This window comes from Pseudophryne corroboree, chromosome 5, assembly GCF_028390025.1.
Source record: "Pseudophryne corroboree isolate aPseCor3 chromosome 5, aPseCor3.hap2, whole genome shotgun sequence".
Taxonomy (NCBI): Eukaryota; Metazoa; Chordata; class Amphibia; order Anura; family Myobatrachidae; genus Pseudophryne; species Pseudophryne corroboree.
This window is the reverse complement of record NC_086448.1, coordinates 188,658,634-188,678,930: the sequence shown is the minus strand read 5'-3', so window position 1 is coordinate 188,678,930 and position 20,297 is coordinate 188,658,634. Positions and strand designations below refer to the sequence as shown.

Genomic DNA, 20,297 nt, shown 5'->3' with positions numbered 1-20,297 from the left:
AGCACAAAAACTGTGTGCCGGGAGCTTAATGGAACGGGTTTCCATTGCCAAGCAGCTGCATGCAAACATCACATAACCAAGTCCAATGCCAAGCGTTTGATGGAATGGGGTAAAGCACACAGACACTGGACTGTGGAGCAGTGGAAATGTGTTCTGTGGAGTGACGAATTACGCTTATCTGTTTGGCAGTCAGATGGGCGAGTCTGGGTTTGGTGGATGCCGGGATAACATTACCTGCCTAACTGCATTATGCCAACTGTGAAGTTTGGTGAAGGAGGTATAATAGCATGGGGCTTTTTTTCAGGGTTTATCTCCAGTGGAGGGTAATCTTAATGCTTCAGCATACCAAGACATTTTGGACATTTTACCAACTTTGTGGCAACAGTTTGGGGAAGGCCTTTTCTATTCCAACATAGAAAAGGGCCTTTTGTGCCCCAGTGAACAAAACAAGGACTATAAAGACATGGTTTGGTATGGAAGAACTTGACTGGCCAGCACAGAGCCCTGACCTCGACCCCATCAAGCACCTTTGGGATGAACTGGAATGGAAATTGCAAGCCGGGCCTACTTGTCCAACATCAGTACCTGACCTCATAAATGCTTTACAGAATGAAAGGGTACAAATTCCCACAGAAACACTCCAAAATCTTATGGAAAGCCTTCCAAGAAGAGTGAAAGCTGTTCTAGCTGCAAAAGGGGACCAACTCCATTTTAAAGTATATGTATTTGAATACAATGTCATTACAGTCACTGTTAGTGTAATGGTCAGGCGTCTGAATACTTTTGTCCATATAGTGTATTTCTATGTCTATAAAGGGTCTGATTCAGATATGGTTGGATTTAACATTGCTGCTGCTTACTTGGAAGTAGTAGCTATGCTAGCATATGGTAATGTAGCAGGAGGCGTTTGGTATAAGCAGACACCTGCATGCATGTATGATCCAATGCTGCATCCGAGGACTTTATGGGTCTCTCAGCCCAGCAGATATACAAACTGCCCCTAATAGTGGCAGATATACAAACTGCCCCAATAGTGACAGATACACATATGCCCCCCAGGGGTGTATCTAGGGGTCTGATCGCCAATGGCAAAGTAATGGACCAGCGCCCCTGAGTCCCCCCTGCCACCACCACATTTTGGTGCTCAGTGCTAGTACTCATATTTTAAGTACGGGCATTGCGCAAAAAAGTGGCATGGTCTTGTGGTGACGGGGTGTGGCCATACAATAGTACCCCCTTACTCACATTATCCGACATAGTAGGGTCCCTTATTCATAATATACCACACAGTAGTGTCTCTTAATCACATTACACCACACAGTAGTCTCATTGTTCACATTACACCACACAGTAGTGTCCCTTATTCACATTACGCCAGAGTAGTACCCCTTATACACGTTACACCTCACAGTAGTACCCCTTATACAGGTTACACCACACAGTAGTACCCCTTATACACGTTACGTCACACATCAGTACCCATTATACACATTAAATCACACAGTAATGTCCCTTCTTCAAATTGCACAGCACAGTAGTACCCCTTATACACATTGGGGGTCATTCTGACTCAATCTCATGCTGCAGTTTATCACAGCGCAGCGTTTGGGTCAGAACTGCGCATGCGCCGGCACCGCAGTGCGCCGGCGCATGCCAGATGGCCTACCATGTGGGGGGGGGCCCGCAGCCGCTGCTGGCCAGGGAGCAACGAGTAGCTCCCGGCCAGCACGTTAAAGCTGCGCTGGCCGGGAGCTACTCCTAAAGTGCAAAAGCATCGCCACTGTGCGATGCTTTTGCACTTCTGTGGGAGGGGGGGGGGGGGGGCGGCACTGACATGCGGGGCGGGATATCCCTGTGCTGGGCGTCCACCCGCATGTCTATTGTCATGATCGTAGCCCTGCAAAAAAGGGCTACGATCAACTCGGAATGACCCCCATTATGCCATACACTAGAGCACTTTATTCACATTATGCTACACAGTAGCACCCCTTATGTCTTCGGTCCCAGTGAGACCTTCATCAGGAGTCACTTCAGCACAACATATGCATCTGATACATCCCACAGGTATCCAGCAGCAAGACTGGCTATGCCTAGCAGGCTCCTTGTATAACCACCTAATTGTACACAAGGCGCCAAATGCCCCAGTTCCGCATTCCAGCTGGAACGCACATTACATAATTTCCTGTTTATACCCAGACCAGCATCACCATTCAGTGCATTATATTATATTGTAATAATAAAACATATATCAGCCTCAACAGAGGATGCACCCCTCAGTGTATAGTAAGGACCTTTAACTCACGGCGTCACAGCCTCCAGCGCATGGATCCACGGACAGGCGATCTCCCCGCCACGCACTGCATCCCATCGGGTCCAGCCGCTGGAACGCATGCGCCAAAACTGTAAAACCTGGAAGCTCCTTGGAACGAGCTTGCGAGCATGGCCCTCCTACGTCTATGTCTGTCTGGTTTTGCGCAGTTTGTTCTATTACTACTGTTCTAATTGTAAAGTGCAACGGAATATGCTGCGCTATATAAGAAACTGTTAATAAATAAATGTGACGTAGTCTATGGTGCTCCGATGTACAGTAGTCGGCTTATGTAAACTTGGGCAAACAGAACACAAAAGTTGGTGCCATGTTAAATCAATAACTAAATATACACTGCAGTGTGCTCAGGAGTTTTAACAGCAAGGTTAATAGGGTAAAATCTATAGCAAGTGGCAAAGAGCTGCTGTTGTATAGATAAACTATATAGGTGGATAAAAAGGAGCCAGGATTACATAGTGAGCAAAATCAACCTCAGAGGCAATATTCACACATACCCCAACAACATATAATTACATCATAATATATATATATTAAAACCAGAAATATATTATATAAAATACGAAAATCGGACAGCACCCTGAACAGTGCGACAGGGACAGGAACCAGACTTGGGAGCTGCTTTGGGGCTGAAAGGAGATGCTGCTGCGGATGGGCGGCATGTATTCTGTATGCAGAGCTCTGCCCAGACCTCTTTTGTAGCTACAGCTGCAATCGCAAACACGGTCACGTCTTTTTCTATTAGTGGATGCCGCATCTTCATGGAGGTCTGTTCTGCATCTGTGCATGAACCTAACCCCTGGTTATGGATGACAGCGCCCCCTTTTGGCCGGCGCCCCTAACGACTGCCATCCTGGCCAAGGGGTATACACGCCCCTGATGCCCCCAGTAATGCTGCTCACCACCACTGCTGCTGGGTTCTGCTGCTGCCACTGTGTCCGAGGTGAGGAGAGTGCAGCGCATGCTTCTCCTGCCCCTCAGTCCGGTCTCCCATCTTCAGCAGCGGCCATATTCAAATATTAGAAATGGCCAGCCGCCCTTAAATATCCGGCGGGTAGAGAGAGCAGCAGTACAAAGATACTCAATAAACCGTGTTTATTGAGGAGCTTTTTACTGCTGCTCTCTTTCAGGGATGGTCTGTGAAGCGTGCAATCAAAATTTCTTCATTTAGCAAATAAACAGTTAATTATTTATTTTTAATTTCAGTTTGTAAAGCTATATTAATATACATAATAAATTATAATATTCTTTCTGTTAGGCTGAATGTGGTAATAGTGTTCATTAAAAACTATTACTTCAGCTGTTTGTTCACTTTTTTAATGAGTATCAATAACAATACAATTGGTCGCCATCACACAGTTAGGTGGCACAAATAAATATACTCACTCAGCTCCCCAGGACAGTCCAGCATCCTCCACAACAACCAGCAGAGATAAAGGAGGAGGAGGACTCATTACTATCCCGGGCACCGGGCACTCACCGCAGTGATTGTAACCGCACCACCTCACCCTGTTTGGCACTGCTGCTGCATTACACTGTGCGCAGGCAGGGACAGCGTCGGGCAGTGTCTGACATCACATGCAGATGCCGCACAGAGCACACACACACTCTATTTGCCAGCCCTGGTACGCCCACAACACTCCCCCATCATCACGGCCACTGCTCAGAGGACGGGTGGACCGGGATAGCTGTAATCAGAGGCAGAGCTCAGGGACCTTGCTCCAATATGGCAGCAATAAATAGCGGCGTCCATTAAGGGTGGCGCTCCGCGCGGCCACTCAAGTGGAACATGCCTGGACCCTGTCTTAGCCAGCCACCGCAGCTCCATCCAAGAAGCCAGGAAATCTCTTTTGGAAGATGGAGACCCTGGCCTTGGCATCCCCACAAAATGGAGGAGACATGCTGCTGTCTCCACCCCCAAAAAACTGAAGCCTGTCAATCACTTGGCGTCTGCAGTCATTATGCATCTGATGACGCAGGACCCGTATTGCACATGCACAGTAGAGGTCCAGCACATGTGCAAAGTACCAGCTATCAGTACTTTGTGTCTGCTGCCAGAGTTGCTGAATCGGGCGCAATGTGTGTGTGTTTTATACTTCAAGTGATAAACGGAACTGCTTTTTTAAACATTTCAAATAAATATACTGCTTTTGATTTCAGGTAACGCATATGGTAAAGCATTGCGACAGTATCATGGCTGGGTGGTACGAGGTGTCTTTGCGGTAAGTATGACTGTATATATGTAAGCATGTCGGTGTGTGTAATTACAGTATGAAATCATGATTTTTTTTAATATAAAAAATATCAAAAGTCTTTCATAGTGGTAGAACTTATTATAATATGTTTAACTTGAATTAAAACAGTAAAATAGCATTCCATTCCATAAAAGTTAATTACTAGCAGTCTAATTGGAGGTTGCAGTTCTATTTGTGTCCAGCCTGTAATCATCTGTCACTATGGATGGATAGAAACAGAGAGAAAGTGTATTAACCTAATGAACAGAGCTACATGGCGATGTCAGCTGCACTTGTTTTCAAAACTTGAGCATCAAATTAAGAAGACTGGGTATATTTAGTAAAGTGCTGGTTTTTAGAAGTGGAGATGTTGCCCATAGCAACCAATCGGATTCTGGCTATTATCTTCTAGAAGATGCTATATAAATGATAAGTAGAATCTGATTGGTTGCTGTGGGCATAATTTCCACATGTGAATAACCCGCACTTGAGTGAATATATATCTATGGTTATGGTATAATAGGTCAACATACACATGGTCGACACTGAAATGGTCAAAACATAGAATGGTCGACATGAGTTATTCATGTTTTTTGTTATCAAATTTTACCTTGCAACACATGGAACCCCAGTTAGTGTACTGCGTCCCCTTGCATGGTGAGCAAACTTTAGGCAAGGTGCCTCACGTCGATCATATGCTGTATCGACTATTTTAATGTCAACCTTTTAAGTGGCAACCTATCATCCGGATACCCCTGAGGAAAACCACAGGTAGTGGTTGAAAGAGACATCAGGCTGCTACCTCCGTACTTGGAGACTTTGTCATGTATAACATCTGAATAAAACAGATTTACCTCCTAAACATGAGTGCCGGTTCTCCTTTTTTCATTTTTTTGAAAATATACTTTATGGTAAGAACTTACCATTGGTAACGGTATTTCTCCTAAGTCCACAGGATAACATTGGTATATGATGAAGCAACAGCGGATTTGCACCAATTGGTCAAAGCTTTTCGGCCTCCCAGCATGCAACGGGCCCGTCCATATATCCCCGCCTCCTGGCTCAGGCAAATCAGTTGTTTTCCCTAAGCTCAAGGCGGGAGCATCATAGATAGCCCTAATAAGGCGAAAAGAACACACATACACACCTTTCCATGCAAGAAGTAAGAGGTTAGTTAGTAAAAGGATGCTCAAATCAGGTGCTTCCGGGTGGGATCCCTGTGGAACCTGTGGACTTAGGAGAAATACCATTATTAGCGGTAAGTTCTTACCATAACGTATATTTCTCATACGTCCTAGAGGATGCTGCGGACTCCAAAAGGACCATGGGGTATAGACGGGATCCGCAGGAGACATGGGCACACTATAAGACTTTGAATGGGTGTGAACTGGCTCCTCCCTCTATGCCCCTCCTCCAGACTCCAGTTAGACTCTGTGCCCAGAGAGACTGGACACGCACTAGGGGAGCTCTCCTGAGTTTCTCTGAAAAGACTTTAGGTTAGGTCTATTATTTTCAGGGAGACCTGTTGGCTACAGGCTCCCTGCATCGTGGGAGTGAGGGGAGAGAAGCAGACCTACTTCTTCTGAGTTCAAGGGCTCTGCTTCTTAGGCTACTGGACACCATTAGCTCCAGAGGGTCTGATCACTTGGTTCGCCTAGCTGCTCGTTCCCGGAGCTGCGCCGTCACTCCCCCTCACAGAGCCAGAAGAAAGAAGCCGGGTGAGTATAGGAAGAACAGAAGACTTCAGTGACGGCAGAAGACTTCAGGGTCTCGGAGGCACCGCGCAGCGGTCGCGCTGCGCGCCATTGCTCCCATACACAAGCGGCACTACAAAGGTGCAGGGCGCAGGGGGGGCGCCCTGGGCAGCAATATACCTCATAAATAAAGCCTGGCAAAGATGTATACAGTGCATAGGCACTGTATACGGTCCCCCGCCAGTATAAAAATTTAAAAACATAGCGGGACTGAAGCGCGCCGTGAAGGGGGCATGGCTTAGCCCTCACAACTCTATACAGCGCCATTTTATCCTCACAGAGACGCTGGCCCCGCCAAAACACTGTTGGACAGCTAACAGTGTAAAACGAGGGGGGGCACAGTGGTTTAGTGCAATATAGGTGCAAAAATGAAGCACTATATACATATAATGAGCGTGTGGTTAATGAGTTGTTAAAAGTTTCTGTGTTTCCCTGTCAGATCTACCCATTATAGCGATTTTGTACACGTGTGTCGACATATGTGAGTGCTCTGCCACAAACAGCTATGGGAATCCCTCTGTCGGCCACAAACAGCTATGGGAATCCCTCTGTCGGCATTGCCGACTCCTGATGGTACTTGATCCTAGCCCGATAGGGTATTTCCGGTGGTCATTCCCACATTGCTTCAGTCTAGGAAACGAGTAACGGCGAAGCTTTACCACCGTATTTGGAGGAAGTATGTGTCTTGGTGTGAATCCAAGAAGGCTCCTACGGAAGAATTTCAGCTGGGTCGTTTTCTCCATTTTTTGCAAGCAGGTGTGGATGCAGGCCTAAAGTTAGGCTCCATTAAAGTGCAGATTTCGGCCTTATCAATTTTCTTTCAAAAAGAATGGGCCACCTTTCCAGAAGTTCAGACTTTCGTGAAAGGAGTACTGCACATCCAACCTCCATTTGTGCCCCCAGTGGCACCATGGGACCTTAACGTGGTGTTGCAGTTTCTTATGTCACACTGGTTGGAACCTTTACGAAAGGTTGAGTTAAAATTTCTCACTTGGGAAGTGGTCATGCTATTGGCCTTGGCGTCCGCAAGGCGGGTGTCGGAATTAACGGCTTTGTCTCACAAGAGCCCCTATTTGATCTTCCATGTGGATAGAGCGGAATTGAGAACTCGGCAACAATTTCTGCCAAAAGTGGTTTCTGCGTTTCACATGAACCAGCATATTGTGGTGCCTGTGGCTACTTAAGCCTTGGCTGATTCGAAGTCTCTCGATGTAGTCAGAGCTTTGAATATTTATGTCGCCAGAACGGCTAAGATTGGGGAAACAGAGGCTCTGTTTATCCTGTATGCTCCCAACAAAATTGGGGCCCCTGCTTCTAAGCAGACTGTTACACGCTGGATCTGTGATATGATTCGGCATGCTCATTCTACGGCTGGATTGCCGTTACCGAAGTCTGTGAAGGCCCACTCTACCAGGAAGGTGGGCTCTTCTGGGGCGGATGCCCGAGGAGTCTCGGCGGTTCAACTTTGCAGAGCAGCTTCTTGGTCGGGTTCAAACACTTTTGCTAAGTTCTACAAGTTTGATACCCTGGCTGATGAGGACCTCATGTTTGCTCAATCGGTGCTGCAGAGTCGTCCGCACTCTCCCACCCGGTCTGGAGCTTTGGTATAAACCCCATGGTCCTTTTGGAGTCCCCAGCATCCTGTAGGACGTATGAGAAAATAGGATTTTAATACCTACCGGCAAATCCTTTTCTCTTAGTCCGTAGAGGATGCTGGGTGCCCGTCCCAGTGCGTACTGTATCTGCAGTTATTGGTTATGGTTACACCCATGTGGTGTTTCTTTTCAGTCAGTCTGTTGCTGACGTTATTCATGCCATGGCATGCGGTATGCTATTATTGGTTGTGTTTACACACAGGTTGTGTTACATATTCTGTCAGCATATTGCTGTATATTTTTCATGCCGTCGGCTGGTGTTCTATTGAATGCCACGTTCTGCGGCATGTTTGAGGTGTGAGCTGGTATGACACTCACTGTGTTTAAACAATTAATTATTTCCTCGAAATGTCCATCTCCCTGGGCACAGTTTTCTAACTGGAGTCTGGAGGAGGGGCATTGAGGGAGGAGCCAGTTCACATCCATTCAAAGTCTTATAGTGTGCCCATGTCTCCTGCGGATCCCGTCTATACCCCATGGTCCTTTTGGAGTACCCAGCATCCTCTACGGACTAAGAGAAAAGGATTTACCGGTAGGTATTAAAATCCTATTTTCTCCGGCAGGGTCCACAGATTATCCACAGGATAACATTCGGATTTAGTAGTGGGGACGCTCCTGATTGGACAGGATAATCCTTTGCCCGAATTAAGCGTCATAAGAGGCAAAAGGTATCTATGGCATAATGTCTAATGAATATGTTAATGGAAGACCATGTGGCTGCCTTACATATCTGTTCTGCTGAAGCACCACGTTGTGCTTCCCATGATGGACCTACCTTACGAGTAGAGTGAGCAGAGACATTAGCCGGAACAGGGAGATCAGCTTGAGAATATGCTTCTGAAATCGTCATCCGAAGCCACCTTGCCAGTGTCTGCTTATCAGCAGGCCATCCTCTCTTGTGAAATCCGTAGAGAATGAAGAGCGAATCTGTCTTTCTGATGGCACTGGTACGATCCATGTAGATCCTTAAGGCACGGACCACGTCCAGTGATGCATCTCCAGCAGAAAGGCCCGGTACCTGGAAAGCTGGGACTACAATTTCTTTGTTAAGGTGAAATTTAGACACTACCTTGGGAAGATACCCAGATCTAGTTCTGAGAACTGCTTTATCTGGATAAAAAATCAGAAATGGGGAACGACATGACAATGCCCCTAAATCTGACACTCTTCTAGCTGACGCCATGGCCAGTAGAAAGAGAACTTTAGCTGTCAACCATTTAAGATCCACTTTATTAAGTGGTTCAAATGGGGCAACTTGAAGGGCCTTTAGGACTAAATTTAAGTCCCAAGGCACTGTAGGAGGAACAAAAGGAGGTTGAATGCGCAGCATTCCCTGGAAAAAAGTATGCACATCCTGTACGTTGGCAATTTTCTTTTGGGACCATACAGTCAATGCTGCCACTTGCACTCTCAAGGAAGCCACCTTCAAATCTTTACCCATTCCTGCCTGAAGTAATGCTAAGACCCTGGAAACTCTGAAAGACTTGGGGTCCATTTTCCATTCACTGCACCAATGAATATAGATTTGCCTGATTCGGTGATAAATGCGAGCTGAGGAAGATTTCCTTGCTCTGAGCATTGTTTGAATTACCTGTTGTGAGAATCCTCTTGATTTCAGAATAGAGGTTTCAAGAGCCACGCCGTCAAAGACAGTCGATCCAGATGTCTGTGATAACAAAGACCCTGCATCAGTAGATCTGGACGTTGAGGGAGCAGGAGTGGAGCATCCATCGACATTCTCTGCAGAATTGTGTACCAATGCCGTCTGAGCCAAGCCGGAGCTATTAGTATCACGGCACCCTTTCCTTGCTTTATCTTTCGCACCACCATGGGTAATAGAGTGATTGGAGGAAACACATAAGCCAGATGAAAGTCCCATCTCACTGACAGGGCATCCACAAAGATCGCTCTGGGATCCTTTGTTCTTGACCCGTATGTGAGAACTTTGTTGTTCTGACAGGATGCCATGAGATCTATCTCTGGCAACCCCCACTTGTCTACTAGAGTCGGGAAGACCTCTGGGTGTAGAGCCTTACCTGAATCGTGTGTCGACTGAGAAAATCCGCTTCCCAGTTTAGGACTCCCAGAACGAATACTGCGGACAAGGCTGGGTGATGAAATTCTGCCCACTTTAGTATGTGACTTACTTCCTTCATCGCTTTTCAGCTGCGAGTTTCTCCCTGATGGTTGAGGTACGCTACTGCCGTCTCATTGTCCGAGCGGATCTGAACTGGTTTTCCCCGAAGAATGTCCTTTGTCTGAATCAGTGCCATGTATATGGCCCAAAGTTCCAATATATTTATTGGCAGGCAACCTTCTTCCTTGGACCATTTCCCCTGGAAACACAACCTTCCTGACACTGCTCCCCAGCCCTGGAGACTGGCATCTGTTGTCAGAATTTTCCAATCTGATATCCAAAAGGGTCTCCCCTTGTCCAGATGGGATGTCTGTAGCCACCAGGCTAATGACCTTCTTACTTCTATCGTAAGAACCATAGTCTGCGTTTTTATCGTCTGATGCAACCCATTCCATTTGGCAAGAATCTGATGCTGCAGAGGCCTCGAGTGGAACTATGCATACTCCACCATGTCGAATGTTGACACCATCAATCCCATCACATGCATTGCTGCGTGAATGGATACCTTTTGACTGTGTAGCAAGTCCTGAATCCTTGACTGAACCTTGGATACCTTGTTCAGAGGTAACATTACTCTCTGAAGACTTGAACCCAGTACAGCCCCCAAGTGAGTCATCCACTGTGACGGAACCAGAGACGATTTTGCCCAATTTATGAGCGACCCGTGCCTTTGCAGACACGTTATTGTCTCTTGCAGATGACATAGTAGCAATTCCGGCAACTGTGCCAGGATTAAAAGATCGTCGAGGTATGGAAAAATTCTTATCCCCTGCTGGCGGAGATAAGCTGCCATTACCACCATAATCCTGGTAAATATTCTGGGGGCTGTGGCTAACCCAAAAGGTAGGGCCTGGAACTGAAAATGCTGTTGGAGGATAGCGAACCTGAGATAGCACTGATGGGACAGTGCTATAGGAACATGTAGGTAAGCATCCTGTATATCCAGGGATACCATATAATCCCCTGGCTCCATGGCCAAATTGATGGAACGTAAAGTCTCCATATGAAACCGAGGTACCCAAATGTACTTGTTCAGCACTTTGAGATTGAGAATGGGCCGAAATGACCCATTTGGTTTCTGAACTAGAAACAGGTTGGAGTAAAAACCCTGTCCTCGTGCAAGAGGAACTGGAATGATTACTCCTGACTGAAGCAATTTCTGAACTGTCTCTTGCAAAGCCCTGGCCTTCGTCTCTACCCGAGACGGGCTGGTACAAAAAAACCTTCGAGGAGGGTGTTTTTTGAAGGCAAAAGCATAACCTAGAGATACCACTTCCTGCATCCATCAGGCTGATGTCTTATTATCTGTTTTCCCAACCGGTCCTCTGGTGCTTTTTAGTCTTACCAGACTTGTTGTATTGGGACTGCCTGCCATAACTTTTTCCTTTAGCTTTTCCTTGAGACAGAAAAGCCGGAACTTTAGGTTTGAAATTGTATGTGGAAGGAAACTTTACCTCCTTGGAGTCTGCTTCTGACTCCAAAATATCTGTCAATTCTTTACCAAAAAGAATGGGGGTCATTCCGACCCGATCGCACGCTGCGCTTCGTCGCAGCCGTGCAATCGGGTCGGAAATGCGCATGCGCTGCGGCCGTATTACGCAGGCGCGCCGTTGCTTGGCGACAGCCGTCGCCGGTCAGCAACGCCGCTATCGAGGAAAGCGGTTGCAGCGGCAACCGCGAAAGATTGACAGGAGGAAGGTGTTCCGGGGCGTCAACTGACCGTTTTCTGGGAGTGGTGCGGCGAACGCAGGCGTTTGGAGAGCGGATGTCTGACGTCAATTCCGGGACCTTCAATGCTGGATTAATCGCACAGGGTAAGTAACTCATACCCTGGTCTTGTTCTGCACAAAACTTTTTTTGCATAGCAGGGTTGCACACGCGATCGCAGCCTTGCTATGCTAAAGAACACTCTCCCATAGGCGGCGTCTAGTTGATTGCACAGGCGGCCAAAAGTTGCAGCATGTGATCAACTTGGAATGACCCCCAATATCTCCAGAAAAAGGCAAAGATTCCAAAACCTCCTTAGATTCTGAATCAGCTTTCCACGTACGTAGCCAACCTGCTGTGCGAGCAGCTATTGTTGAAGCTGATGCCCTGGAGGCAATAGTGCCAATATCCAATGCTGCTTCTTCCAAGTACTAATTGAATTACATGCGTATCTACTTTAGGAGCCACCTCCCTTTTTAAACAATCCCCAGCTGGAAGAGGATAATTGGAATTCCATTTCTTAGGAATTCCAAATTTCTTATTGGGCATAGCCCAAGCCTCTTCCATGATTTCCGTCAGCTGATCTGACCCTGGAAACTCAGTCTTAACTGTTTTGGGACGTTTAAACACAGGTGACTTGGTTTTTAACACAGGCTCTGCTGAATCCTATAAGGATAGAATGGCTTTCATAGCTTTAAATAACTCAGCTATATCAACTGAGCTGAGACCTTCCTCTTCCTCTTGGTATGCCGAAGTAGAATTTAGTGAGCTTTCATCCTCCGATGAATCCTCAACTGAAACGTGTAGCCTGTGAGGATGAAGATTTACTTACCACTGGCTTATCAGCCTGTTTCTTTTGAGAGGCTGCTGCTGGAAGTGATAAACCGCAGGTGGGAAGCTGCATGTTAGGGTTAATCGTGTAACCTATCCCTGGTACAGGAGTAGAAGGAATTATCCGTTCAGCTGTACTGGATAATGTCTGTGCAAACATAGCCCAAGGTGGATCAACCTGCACCTGAATCTGCCTTGTATTTTTCAAGAGATAGAGAAAATTAATAGAGGCGCTCATGACATCCTGACACCACAATTAACCAGGTTCAATTACAACCAAAGAGTCAAATAAATTTATAAAATATATAAAATCCGATTAATACCATCCATATATTGGTAATTTCAATTGGTGAAAATTTTTTATTGGATCTTTGTGAATATTAAACATATATTTTATAAATTTATTTGACTCTTTGGTTGTAATTGAACCTGGTTAATTGTGGTGTCAGGATGTCATGAGCGCCTCTATTAATTTTCTCTATCTGATATATTGGCAGGAGTAGCTCACAACTCCTTATAGCGGCGAACGTGTCCCTCACATCACAACTTTCAGGTCTGGCCTATTAAGATTGATTAATTTATAATTGTTAGACACAGGCGCAGCATAAAATTCCTTTCCCCCTATTTTTCAAGAGACCCTGGTGAAAGCTAAAACAATTTGCACACAAACCATCCTGAACCAGATCCTGAGAGGTTAACACAGCTTTGCAAGACAAACATGATATGAGTGTTGGTGTTGCTGTGAGTGTACTTTCTTCACCTTTCCCGCTCTTAGACATGATAAATAATCAACTCTTCCACAGTCTACTACACAATTTGTGACTGTAATCACTTTAAGCTTTTTAAAGTGACCTATAATCCGACCCTACCCATGCACCAGCATTGGGGATTGGAATAGAAAAAAAACCTGACAGAATATATATAGTTGAGTCAGCAATCACACTAGCAGTCAGTCACATGTTATACATTAGTATAATAAGCAATATGAGCACATTATCAACTACAACTACATTTCAAGTGTGTAGGAGAACGTATTACTGAATCATGTTTAAACAGATCTACCGTATTCAGATGCATAGCGAAAGAAACAACAGTAATAGTATACACACTCATATTCAATAGGCACTTATCTAACTATTCGTACTCAAAAAGGTAGATAGAGACTTAGTGCTGTATTACCCGTACTCAGTAGAGTGGGATACAGGGAGACCCACCTTGCTTCCAAGACCGATCAATACGTTTGCGAACGCTGAGTGGATCCAGACGCTACTAGTGTACACTGCCGCTCCATGAACCTATAGTGAACACAGACGCACCAGTCACACAGCCGCCTAGGCTGCGACTGGGTCCCCTTCGTATACAGCATCTGAGATGGAAGCAGGAAACAGTTCATGGCGGGAGACTCGGAGGAAACTGGTCATGAACCGTGGGGGAGGGGCAACCAGGAGAGCGTCTGACTCCCCACTGCTGACATCAACCCTAGGGATCGCAGCCTCATACTATTCCTGGAGCCTCTGATCCCTAAGGCCTAGCGCTGGGGCACCCGAGGTAGCAGCCGAGTCAGCGACTGTTTGGTAGTCTCCTCCCAAAACAGTGCGGCTGTGTCCGTATACCCCTTCTAAGCGGAAACGATGCCTTACCTTCTCCCCGTGCTCCGGCCACAGCGTGGTAACGTCTGCTGGACCTGCTAGTATAGCCGACACAGACGCCCGCTGAAACAGCACTGTACTCGTGGGTAATCGTTGTCCCGACCCGGCGGAGAGTTGTTGGAGCGACTCTTTCTAAGGTACGTATAAGACGCTTTTTAGTAAGATCACTCAAGGAAAAATAGTAAGATTGTAAAAATAAAATAAGAAAGCTTAGGGCTGCTAAAAACCAGCAGCCCCCTGACCATGGTCTGGCTCCTGCCGCACCAAACATAAAACTAATTTGCCTGAGCCAGGAGGCGGGGATATATGGACGGGCCCGATGCATGCTAGGAGGCTGAAAAGCTTTGACCGATAAGTGCAAATCCGCTGTTGCTTCATCATTTCCCAATGTTATCCTGTGGATAACCTGTGGACCCTGCCGGAGAAAGAATTCTTTTCATTATTAAAGTCTATTTTGGACTGAGCACTGTTAAGAACTAAGGGGGTGATTCCGACTTGATCGTAGGTGTGCTAAATTTAGCACAGCTACGATCAGGAACACAGACATGCGGTGGCACGCCCAGCACAGGACTAGCCTGCCCCGTCGCAGAAGTGCAAAAGTATCGCACCTCGGTGATGCTTTTGCACTTCAGGAGTAGCTCCCGGCCAGCGCAGCTTTAGCGAGCTGGGCCGGAGCTACTCGTCGATGCCCGGGTTGCAGTGGCTGTGTATGACGTCATGCAGCCGCTGCGGCCCGCCCCCCGCACGGTCTGGCCACGCCTGCGTTGACCGGATCGTGCCCACAAAATGGCGGTCCCCTCCCAGCCAGCGACCGCAGGCATAGGCGATCGCTAGACAACGACAGCCGTTGGCTGTCAGTCATGCGCCTACGCACTGCGGCGTCGACGCACGCGCAGTTCTAACCTGATTGCTGCGCTGCGAAGAACTGTAGCGAGCGATCAGGTCAGAATGACCCCCTAAGTTGTAGGAGTGCTATCTAATTTCTTTCTTTTATATAGATAGATAGATAGATAATACAAAAAATATTCCAGAGGGCACTGGGTATTGTCAGACTTTATCTTCTTATCAGGACTCAATGTACCTATCTCCACAGGATTCTATCGACAATTTTGTTGAAGAGCCACTTATATAAAGTAAAAATTACCTTCAAGCCAATTTTGAACACAGAGTCCTGATAAGAAGATAAAATCTGACAATCCCCAGCACCCTCTCACACTCTCTCTCTCTCTATATATATATAGTATATATTTTGCCTGTCCATTGACTAATTGGAAACTGTGGCCGGAATCTACTTGCCGCCAATAATTTACCGCACAGCAAAAGAGGGCTTTTTATCGTGCAGTAAATGACCCGTTTTCTGCCACTAACACATGGGATCCGGGCTAAATTCCTAGACTCATGCGTTATTGCGAAAGAAATGGCTCTCCAGTGGCTGCTTATAGCAGATAATGCTTTGGGTGCCCCATAATTCCTGATAAGTGCTACTAATCGGGGCTAATTGGATAGCCCTAGGTCGATCCATTAGCTGCAGTAAATTACCGCAGCTAATTGGATGCCGGCCTATATTTTTTCAGCTTGCTTTTAGTATAAATCATTTTTATTACTATTTTTTAGTGTTGGCAATAAACAAAAATTCTTAGTTTTTATGGGGCCATTCTATGTAAAATATTTGCGGAAGCAGTGTATTACATACTACTATGCATGACCAAAAGCAAATTGATTTATTCGTTTTGTACACAGTTTTACTTTTCTTAGCCAATAGAGGGCAGCATTGCACTGGTTTTACTTGCAGTAAGTTTGTATACTGCATGGTCAACTACACTCAAACACTTATACAATAGCATAAGAATAACTTTCAAGACTTTATGGGTTTATTCAGAGATGAAGGCAGATGACTGCATACGCATCCAGATCTGCATTCATCTTTGCACATGCTGAGGGCCGCCTCCCGATATGTCCGCAATCTAATTGGTCAGCTACAGTACCATTTGTTTGCAGAGTGTGGCTGCGTGTGACGTCATGCAGCCACCCTGAAAATGGTCCCAACACGCCCCCATTCAGTACGCCCCAGTCCATCCAAAGTCACGATGACGCCCCTTTGTCAATCACACTGCGGCCACATCCTTCCTGGAATGTGTACGTTCGTGCATGCGCACTGCGGTCAGTGCGTGTGCGCAGACCAGATGGACGCGGCCGCTGCAAGCAGCTGCGTGCATCTCTAAATAGCCCTCTATATCCTCTAAGCCAGTGGTTCTCAAACTCGGTCCTCAGGACCCCACACAGTGCATGTTTTGCAGGTAACCCAGCAGGTGCACAGGTGTATTAATTAATCACTGACACATTTTAAAAGGTCCACAGGCGGAGTTAATTATGTCACTTTGATTCTGTGAGGAGACCTGCAAAACATGCACTGTGTGGGGTCCTGAGGACCGAGTTTGAGAACCTGTGCTCTAAGCATATAAATGAGCTCCAGTGATGAGATTGCAAACCATGCATGTGTGTGTACTCACCATGTCAGACTGAGGCACACTGGGATGGAATCATTGTGCAGCTTACATCAGATCCTTCCAGACGACTACGTCTGCAAACTTTTCGTCTTCCATTTAGTGACAGTTTGCAACTCACACCACTTCCTTGCTGTCATTTGGTCAGGTCTGTGCACGGACTGCCTGAATTTGCTTTACAACCTCCCCTATTCTTATATAACATTCGACTGAAAAAAGATGCGCGTTGTGAAATGATGCACATGCAGAAAAATGCAGATGTGGCAAAAATCTGCAAATCACATTTACATCTCACTATATATAATGTGTAATGTAATGTATGTAATGTCATTTTAGATACCATGGGGTAAATGTATGAAGCAGTGATGCGAGCGAAGAAGTGAGCCAGTGGAGAAGTTGCCCATGGCAACCAATCAGCATTGAAGTAACATTTATAATTTGCATACTACAGTATAAAATAATACAGAGCAGCTGATTGGTTGCCACGGGCAACTTCTCCACTGGCTCACTTCTTCACTGTTATCACTGCTTCATACATTTACCCCTATGTACCATCTGCAGTGGGTGCTGATTTAATCATCTTTTTGGTCCCTTTCTGCTATATGAATTCTTTATGTTACTCCTCCATGTATTTTTTATATTTGTTTCTCAATCTCTCCTTCTGGTTTTCTTTTTTCCACAGTACGGTTTTATTTCTTATGTACTGTGTAATATTGTGACAGTAATATCTAATTTATTCTAAAATAACAAAAGTCACTTTGAAGTCATTAACTACACTAACGTTTATAAGGGATGTTTGTTGTATTCCATTCTATTTCTCCAGCCGGTTTCATGGGGTGGTCTTCTGTTTGCCGGCGGTCGGGCTCCCGGCGCTCAGTATACCGGCGCCGGGAGCCCGACAGCCGGCATACCGACACTTATTTTCCCTCGTGGGGGTCCACGACCCCCATAGAGGGAGAATAAAATAGTGTGGCGCGCGTAGCGTGGCGAGCGCAGCGAGCCCGCAAGGGGCTCATTTGCGCTCGCCAAGCTGTCGGTAAGCCGGCGGTCGGGCTCCCGGCGCCGGGATGCTGGTCGCCGGGAGCCCGACCGCCGGCCAGCCGTAGTGAACCCGGTTTCATGCCCTGTTTCTATCTGTAGTGTTTCCATGCACACCCCTAGCCTCCAGTAAGGTTCTTGTATTTCCCATTATCTCCATTATATTTTGCAGAGCATTAGTGCTTCTGAACGCTGCATAAAAAGTCATATGAAGAAAATGTGTGTGCACGGGTCCGCTTGCTCACCTTACTGTGGACTGTTAGCACTGAAACCTGATCACTGGCTGTGAGCACAATTAAGGATCATGGGAGGTAATTCAGACCTGATCGCTCGCTAGCGTTTTTTGCAGCGCAATGCGCAGGCGCATCACACGGGTACAAAGCGGATTGTTGCTGTGCGATGGGTTTTACGAAGAATCCATTCGCACAGCCGATCGCAAGGTGATTGACTGGAAGAAGGCGTTTGTGGGTGTCTACTGACTGTTTTCAGGGAGTGGTTGGAAAAAGGCAGGCGTGTCCAAGCGTTTGCAAGGCGGGTGTCTGACGTCAATTCCGGCCCCGGACAGGCTGAAGTGATCACAGCGGCTGAGTAATGGTGCCCATACACTGGTAAGATATTAGGTGCTATACTTCGATTTCGACCTCATCTGAGAGAGAAATCGAAGGATTGTATGCACATTTTAGGTAGCTTGAGATGCGATGCGCAGGCACGCCGCTCGAATGTCGCGTCTCAAGATAGTATGTGCTGCACTTAATGTTTCTCGCATCGCAGTGCGATCGCATGTGGTTTTTAAACCACATGTGATATATCGCACTGCAATGGGCGCCCGCTGGGAGTGGCCAGAGGCCTCTCCCACTCGGCGGTGACGTGCCGATCACGTGATTACCATGCGATCTATCGCATAATCGCATGGTAATCACTTTGGCAGTTCAGGTGCGATTTCATCGTACCTGAACTGCCAGTGCGATGCCCTGAGATGTTGCGTCGCGGAGCATCACACAAGTGTATGGTCACCATATGTCCTGGGCAACTCAGAAACTGCACAAAGTTTTTTTTGTACCGCTCGGCTGCACATGAGATCGCACACTTGCACAGCTAAAATACACTCCCCGGTGGGCGGCGACCATGCGAATGCAGGACTGCAAAAAACAGCTAGCGATCGATCAGGTCTGAATTACCCCCATGGACTGATGCATTTTGTAGAGGCTGTACTGAGCATTTGCCTCCTTACATATAGCTACAATAATAATAATGATTATTATATCTTACAGTTAGCTTTAAGGGCGGCTCCTTCGTACCAAGGGTTTGTGACTGCTCTGACCGTGAATGAAGGGGATGAGAAAGATGAGTCTTTCTTTGAGGCCATGATAAGAGACCTTAACATATACCTGCCAGCCATGGAAAAGCAGCTAAACATTTTGCACTCTTTGTATGAAGAGCACGGTCTGGAATCGGATGAAGTAGTATGACTGCAGTGGGATCGGATTCCAATTCAGGGATTTTAGGTCTAATTATTACTCCGAGGAACGCCGGGACAGTGTCTTCTGGGCCGGACAAATCTCTCTATAGAGCATTGGAAATCACGTCCAAGGAGCCCCAATCATGTAATCGCTGATAAAGTGTCATAGCAACTTATCTCCTCTTGGGGATCCCTGTTGTATAAATGGACTTCTGCTGAAGGATGCTGTCCTATTAGGATGCTTATTTATGAACTTTATGTTTTGCTTAATGTATAATATGCAGCTTTTTTATAGTGATGTTTATTTGTTTTTAAAGTCATGAACAATCTTTGTGTAAAGTAGTACACATGAAATCTTTGCTATGGATCTGTAACAGCAATAGGAGGCTTCCGTTTCTTCATGTCAGTGACTCTAATGATAACCAAGCAAGTTACAGATCAGCAACAGATGGGTAGGAACGGCTCACCTACCTCTAGCGCTGACCTTTTTTTATAATGCCGTTCCCTATCATCATGGGATAGAACTTTTGTCTAGCCACAACACTCAGGATGCTGTCTCTCAAGATTTGTTGTCTATAGCATATGCTGTAGGTGTTACTCTAAGTATATTTGCTTCTAAAAAAAGATATTTAATAAATGGCTAGTGGCAAATATTAATTTATTCAGTTGTTTTTCATATTATTTGATTGGAGTTATATAAAGTTATGTCTTGCCTTGTAATCATCCAGTAATTGGGCTGCCTCAATCATTGGTTTTGGAAATGGCCTTTTCCTACCAATCAGACTGTTCCTTCACAAGTTCTGCCCTAATATCTCCATAGAAGTGCGCTTGTTGCTTTTCTTCGCTTACAAACTGCAGTCAGTGCTTTAAGTAAAACACTGCAAAGAGTCTACAGATGGCAGCATACCCACATTCCATTCACAGACTGGTTAGTATATGATTCTACTATAAATCCTGGCTCCTTGATCATACAGTGCATCCGGAAAGTATTCACAGCGCTTCA

General features: G+C 46.1%; 1 protein-coding gene across 2 annotated transcripts in view; it reads left to right on the top strand.

The window, feature by feature from the left end:
- Positions 1-19,955, top strand: part of PLEKHA8 (pleckstrin homology domain containing A8) — a 183,260-nt gene extending 163,305 nt beyond the window's left edge. For both annotated transcript variants that reach the window (XM_063921956.1, XM_063921955.1), the window contains exons 13-14: positions 4,487-4,548; positions 19,107-19,955. In XM_063921956.1, the coding sequence (XP_063778026.1) occupies positions 4,487-4,548; positions 19,107-19,304 (260 nt within the window). In that variant the 3' untranslated portion in view covers positions 19,305-19,955. The remainder of the gene's footprint in view (positions 1-4,486; positions 4,549-19,106) is intronic.
- The last annotated feature ends 342 nt before the right edge of the window (positions 19,956-20,297 follow it).